The 7,392-nt window shown below is 33.5% G+C and overlaps 1 protein-coding gene across 1 annotated transcript; it reads right to left on the bottom strand.

Annotated features, from left to right (window-relative positions):
* Positions 1–1,163: 1,163 nt before the first annotated feature.
* Positions 1,164–7,339, bottom strand: LOC110444908 (myosin-VIIa-like). Its single transcript, XM_021489258.1, has 8 exons — positions 7,057–7,339; positions 6,366–6,478; positions 5,995–6,113; positions 4,970–5,036; positions 4,515–4,631; positions 3,988–4,071; positions 3,262–3,381; positions 1,164–2,262 (listed from the first exon to the last, which is right to left on the bottom strand). Exons 1-8 carry the CDS (start codon positions 7,118–7,120, stop codon positions 2,152–2,154), a joined length of 795 nt encoding a protein of 264 aa, XP_021344933.1. The 5' UTR covers positions 7,121–7,339; the 3' UTR covers positions 1,164–2,151.
* Positions 7,340–7,392: the final 53 nt, after the last annotated feature.

Raw genomic sequence — 7,392 nt, 5'->3', positions numbered from 1 at the left:
CATAACAATTAAACTTTTAGATATAATCAAAATAAGATAGCACATCACCGGATGTATTAAGCAAACTACATTATCGTTACTAGCGTTACAACGGATAATGACATAAACCCCATAACTACTATATGTTCCATCACCTTTATCTCGTAGAGTCTAATTTCTTAAACTTTTATGTAATGTGATTACTCGAGTTATGAAGTAAGAAAGCTCTCATTTAAACATTAAGTAATTGGATGACCATTTCGTTCATTTAAGACTGTTCATAGGCAATAAGCTCGACAGAATAAAAAAATATTTTAAGTGTTTCAAAAATGAAATAAGTGCCTATGGATGCCTTTGTATGGTTACAAAGTTGTAGCTTTTGGCCACAAGAGAAGATATTATTGAAAACTTGTATTTCAAGTAGATTGTGTCTTAATCATTTCCAGCTACAAGTAAACACCACGTGACGATGTCAATACTTTCACTGTTACACTTGTAGTAACATATATTTGATAAAGAGTAAAGCTCTTTATCATATATCGGTTATTGGATAAACAGGATATTCAACTTGTGACAATTGATTGTGATTTATATCAAATCTGCTGAATCTAATATAATTATGATAAACTACCTATAAATCATAATCAATCATCTTCATTTAAAATATTTTATAAACTTAAATCATGTTTGTCGATCTATATACAAGTGGTGTTTTAGTTTTGCTTTGTTATCTAACTTTGTCACCTGTTGTAGAGTCCTTATAGGTTTACACTGCGTACACCCAATACATAACGAAAGGAGGTCAGTTGTTAATAGCACCGTTAACTTAACAGGTCGTTCGGTTTAAACCATGTACTATCGAACTGTTTTCATCTTTTTTGTCTCGACTATTTTTCAAAAAAATGTATAAGTCCTTCTACGGGTTTTGTCTGTAGATGCTCATATAATGGCTATTTCCAAATACACTGCTTTCATTCATTATGAAAATTGTTGAGATTTAAAATTTTATTTAACATGCCGTTAAGCTAACAGTGCTTCATACAACCGGATCCAAACGGGACAAGAACAGAATGATTAAAAAACACACGATATTTAATATGGATTTTGAAAGACAATGAATATAATGTTATATATACAAATAATCAACACATGTGGTGATATGATTTTTAAAAATACAACGGAATATACATATCAATCATTGATTGCAAAATTTTAAAGAAAAAATGAACACAGATATAAATACTGTTTAAGCTAAATATGAACAGGAAAAAATCCACACCTTGTTATTACGAACCTCTTCCTCGTATCAGCCTTGGTATCTGTGTCACAAACTTGCGTACCTAATTTAACTTACCATTTGGTCTTTTAAAGAACTTTTGAGCTTCTAGTATTTTCAAGAAAAAAAATTGTTCAATATGATGTAAATCCATCAAGTTTTCGTAAAAACGTTATAAAATAAATGTCATACAAAAACAAGTATCTGTTTCAAAGTGTCTATGTAAACGGGTGATTAGACATACATATTGGTTATTATATCATAAAACAGACATGTTCTTCTCAATCAATCCATTGATAATAAACGCATACTATTATGCAAACCACCAAAATTATAATACAATGTGTACTTTATGTAGAATAAAACTTTACTTATGCCACCATCATAATCTGATGCAGAATTTAAGCTAAATATAAAAGACGTACAGTTCCTTTGAAATTTATATACTTTGGTTAATATTATATAATGAGACATCAAACCCAAAAAATTACCACAATAGCATACTTATATTTGCGAAATATAAATACTAACAAACCTCTGAATACACATGATCAAACGTATGTCAGTTTATCCCGAGTAACGAGATGTGATACAATCTCCTTCGTATATCAATATTTTGTATTTAGGTATTTTGTACTTGATGCTTGAAGCTATATTTAAGAAATCAGGACCTGTAATAGATTATTTAAACCAAAATAATTTCTAGATACAAGTTCCACGTTGGTTTACCATGCATTATCTCTCCTCTGATCCTTTGACCTATTAAAGTGAATCTTCTTCGTCAGAATTTATTTCTGAAATCTTGCTTTTTGTTGAACCAAATATATAACTTTTAATCATCTTTATGATGTGAGACTTTTGAGCTAGTGACTCCAGTATTTTGAAGTTTGATGAGTTTAACAGCTTGATTCACCAACAGTCACACCTGCGTACTTTGGACGCTTTTTGATGTGTGTGTTCATGGTCCATGCCACATACGACATCACAACGTCATCAATGTTGTGTCCCTGAAATCGCAAAATATACAAAAATTATTACAGCCAGTTCTGCAAATGAAGACCATTAAATAACTAAAATACAAGGATGTAAAGATATTATCTGTGTTGCAAATCTTATTACTTTAGAAAACACCCTACATTGTAAAATGCAACAAGAGGTCGATAGTGGCTATATCGCTCAGTTATTTCTTTATTTATCAGAACTAAACAGGAAATGTTTCTGCCAACTTAAGGCAATGCTTACCATCTTTGATTTCTTAAAAAATAGTAACAAAACTATGTTAATGAATTCATGGGAATATTGGAGCTATAATTGGTTCCAATTGATTTAACATAGTTAAGAGTTAGTACAAAATGACACCGAACTGGGTTTCATTTTCGGATTTTAAATCAAGTCGAAAACAGCATCTGCTGAATACTCTGTAGCAATACTTCAAGTTTGGTTATCGTGGGCCTTGTTTAAGGAAAGAGAGGCTAAACATATCTCATTCACTCGAGGAATAGATGGCCTTCTTTGCTTGTCAATTGGCATGCATTTTGCATGCTTTGACATAATGCATCTTGATCCTTTGGACTAGGTGAACTAAAACGTATGACGGCAAAACACGGAGATACAATCTAAACTAACGTCAATACAAAAGGTCGGGCACTGAGGTGACATCAAATAAAAAGGAACGATAAAACGGAGTTACATAGCGGAACTTAGATAATTCCCTACACCGTTTTGAAATCTCTGTTAAATCCAGCTGAAAGAGTTTGTAGATCACCAAATATCCGATACGTAATGAAAAAGACTCTCCTGCTGCAATTCATTTTATTTTAAAGCACAACCAAAAATGAAAAATGAACCACATGACAATGTCAATCGAAAAACATTATCAAACCTGCACAAGTTTCCCCTTGGCACTAAGCGTTATCTCGCTCCTACACGCAGAACTGTGATTCAAAAGATCTAGATCTCCACAAGCAAAATATGGCTTAATATCAATATTGACATGGGTTACTCACCACACTGGTCTCGAAGAAGATTTTCGTGGCATTTGACGACTCGCCAACAACGAGTGTGAAGGAAAATTCGTCGAAGGCCCAGTTAGGGATTTTGCCGTACTCGTAATTGGCCAAAATATCCTACAATAGAGTCACAAATACTGGTAATCAACAAGTGATTAATAATATAATATGGAATGATCTACAAAAACAATGTGCTCATTACAATCATACTTATTATTATGTATTGAGTGACCATAATATACAACTCAAATTACAACTGCGGTATGCAGTAAATAAACTGATGTCATACTTTTTTTTGTGCAAAACATCATATAATATCACCTTTTTGGCGCTAAAAGTAAGACGTTAGTTATGATATTGTGAAATTACATTGACAAAAATTGATATCAAGTCAGAATATTCGCTTCTTTGTAATGAGAAAAAAAGATATCTCGTGGATTTTTTCCTTTCTTTTTTTTTCTTTTTAGAAGTTCATAACTATCATACATGTAAGAATGTCTTATTGGTATTTTGATACTCGGTAAAAAAAAAAAAAAGGGGATTACAATGATGTACAAGTCGGACAGCAGGGACGTAACCATAGTAAAAGAGAAAGACCGAAAACGCAACTATTCAAATAACTCTCATTGCCTTTATATTTAGATAATATGGTAATTAGCGTTTTTAATTGGGATTCAACTTCCCGGCATTACGTCAAAAGTCACCATGGAGATGAAAGGTTACCTTAGACTCGGGATCCAGCAGTAACACACCGTTGGGATTGACGGCCAGTAACAAATGTTTTGGCATAGTTTTCATCATTCTTTGCTGCAAAGAAAAACGCAGTGACATATTGCATTGTATATTAGATGGTATATACAATACTTAAACATGAGTATTTGTCAAGAATGTGGCACATTTAATAGTAAATTTAAAACTCATTTTACACAGGTATGACAAAACGATGTATTAATAGAACAAAAGTTTCATTGTAAAATAATTTACTACGTTTCTCTTTTTATGCCCGAATTTTATATCGCTTTAATAATTATCTTTGGTGCACGTTAAATAACCCCATTAAAGGATGTACTAAACCTATCAATACCGTTTTTGCTGTGCAATGTGTATGGGTATAATTTTATAAGATTCAAATGTGATTAAACGCGTAAATGTTATTGTCAATTCAAGTACGCCTATATATCTTTCATGTATTTATTAATGTTTGGAGTACATTTTCTGATCAACTGACTTGAACTATTAAGCTTATTTACCTTGACTTCAAAGAAGACACTGCCGTAAGTGGGCCATGCCCAGATGGTCTTGAGGAATTCTACTTTGGCTTTGTCCGGAGAAAGGTCCTTGGTCAGCTTTAGGTTTGTCTCTACGGCCTGATGGTTTACGTTTGAACATAGAAAATAACATATCAAGCTCTGACTATATACAATGTCGATTTTTTAAATCCATCAACTCAGATTTAAATTCCAATCACAAAATCTAATAATTAGTTTAATAGTTGTTACCATCAACGAAGTAATACGAGTGTCATCTAGAAAAATGCTCCTCAACAAGGTTTGAACCTCTATCAGCTTATGATATTGTCTCACAACTTAGTTTAACTAGAGCGTGCTCAAACGTAAGTTGTTTTTAGCCCTAACCCTAACCCTAACCCTATTTCGATGAAATATTGAATTGAGCTTTTTCTAAAGTGTCTTCATGCTGTACTGACCTTTCGCCACTCGTCGACTGACTTTGTCTTGGCGTGGGACCGAGGTATCAGAGCGTTGATATTTTCACTGTGGAAATTAAGTCAAACATATTCTTATATAAGATTAACAAAACTTTTTAAAATCGATTTTATCAATTTCATTTGAATGGAGAAGTACAAAACAAATATACCAATGTGTCAACACACATGGAAATAAGGCTCTTCGGACATGATATCAAAACCTCTACTCAAAACAATACAATATGCCACTACATAAGCTAAAATATAGAAATGTAAAACTCCAGCAAACGAATACTTGCGCATTTCTGTGCATATGACGGAATGAATGCACCATAGAGCTTTTCCACACAAAAACCGAACCATAATCTTTGTCATTCTGACTTCTAAATTTCTAGGGTTTTTTCAGTGATCAATATGTACAAGTTTTAAGGTTATTGAGGCAAACGTGTCGTTCCGGTATGAATTTCTCCATGAAGGCTACCTAGATCATTGATCCCAATATGATACGGTTTCTTCTAAACTGCTAATTATCATATGAAGTGTCAAGTTCCTTGAAGGGAAGTTACGATAGAGACCTCTGGAACGATTTTCTGTTCGCATAACGAGTAACTTGACCTTTGACCATTTGGCTCTGAAATCAATAGGGTTCTCATCCGAAAACTGGGTAGTCATACTATGGTGGTCCAAATTATTTAACAGGGTGGATTTCTGTGAACTGACCTAGAGCCTCTGATTCTAAAATGTGTTTTAAGGTTCAATAATTTCTCAGATGTTGTTATCTTGTTCCGTTAAAATGGCGAAAAGACTATTTGATAATTGGAAGCGATTTAACATACAAAGGGATATATGGATTTTGGACATCTCGACCTGAGAAGTTTGAGGAATATAGCTAAAAAATCACAGGATACAGTCCGGAAACCACTGAGCTCACATACCTAGACTCCTATACTTTATATGCAGACGATTCATCAGTTTGTTATATATTCATGATGATATTAAGTTACCTAACAACACCTTATACTTACTGAAAGTTGATCATCCCTGCCAAATCTTCACCAAACTGCCCTCGGTAAATGTAGGCCGCCATTCTAGCAAGGTCAACATTTGAAAATTTGTGGAAGCCCCGGAGGTAATTTGGCAGTTCCTGTCAGAACAAAATGATGTATATAGGTTGTTCGATACATAAATTATGATATTTACTACAATCACGCTAGAAATTATAAACTCTGTAGAAATAATACAGACTCATTTTCATATATATTTCTAGTGAATGTATTTCCTTGCAATGCAATGCCATGGAAAGTTTAGGGACGACCAACAACAGACACTTGACCGTATTGAATTTTGTGGTAATTTGACCTATAGTGAAGGACTGATTACATAAAAGTGCAATTACCTGAGGAAAGTGAAACATGGAGTCAGCCATCCTGTGTTGTCCAGGTTCGGCATTCACCCATATCTTCTTCATGAAGAACACGTGAGGTTCTGGTGGAGGTTCCGGTGACGCTTCTGTAAGTATTATAAAACAATTGGTATTATGTCTTTGTTATACCAGTGTACTACATGTATATAGCATGTGCATAGTCCCCGTTTTTGTTTTTAAACATTTCCCCAAACCTTCGCTTTTAGCCGATGTAGCATGAACATTTGCCTAATATGCTCTCGATCACTTCTATCAAGTTTAATTAGTAAAAAACACAATGTCATAATTGATAGTTGTCTGCGCTCAAACAATTGATTAACCATATTGAAGCTTAATAATATTACGATTAACGATAATATCCATACAGTCAAAACTGGTGTCAACTCCATTCAAATAAAGAGTATTTTCTATGACGGCAGCAGACTTAATTCCTTATTACAAACTGAGCTATATTCGTTCTGCATCATTTAAATAACTTACTAAGTTCAAAAATATCTAAATTTCATATCTCAATACCGACGTTTACCTGGAGTTGATAAAATATGACTCATCATTGGGATGACCATCTTTAATGGACCTTGCTAACCCATAGTATTTCGGCTTCAAAGTGGCTGGATTTTGTGAAGATCAAAAGTAATATTTACTACCGGTCTTTTCAACTTACGACTAACTCTCCCTGAGTGTGCCAGCTTTGTCCAGAATCTCTCCACGTGACAGAGGGCATCCATAAAATAATCTCCATCGTAAGCACCCAACACTGTAAGTTTGAAAGTTCAAATGTCAACACAAGTAGCAAAAACATAAAATGAACAAAGTTTGGAAATACGATGGACTTGTTCATAGAAAGCAATAATCCAGGACGATGGAAATATACATGCTTTATCAACATCCAAAATACAACTTTTGTTTATTTATCGAAAAGGCATTAATAGTCATAAAAAGTTCAGAAAAACATTAATCAATATGTATCACATGCACATATATATATATATATATATAT

Source organism: Mizuhopecten yessoensis, unplaced genomic scaffold (assembly GCF_002113885.1).
Source record: "Mizuhopecten yessoensis strain PY_sf001 unplaced genomic scaffold, ASM211388v2 hete_36187656, whole genome shotgun sequence".
Lineage (NCBI taxonomy): Eukaryota > Metazoa > Mollusca > Bivalvia > Pectinida > Pectinidae > Mizuhopecten > Mizuhopecten yessoensis.
Note: the sequence above shows the minus strand (reverse complement) of the source record. Positions and strands in the feature narration are given on the sequence as shown.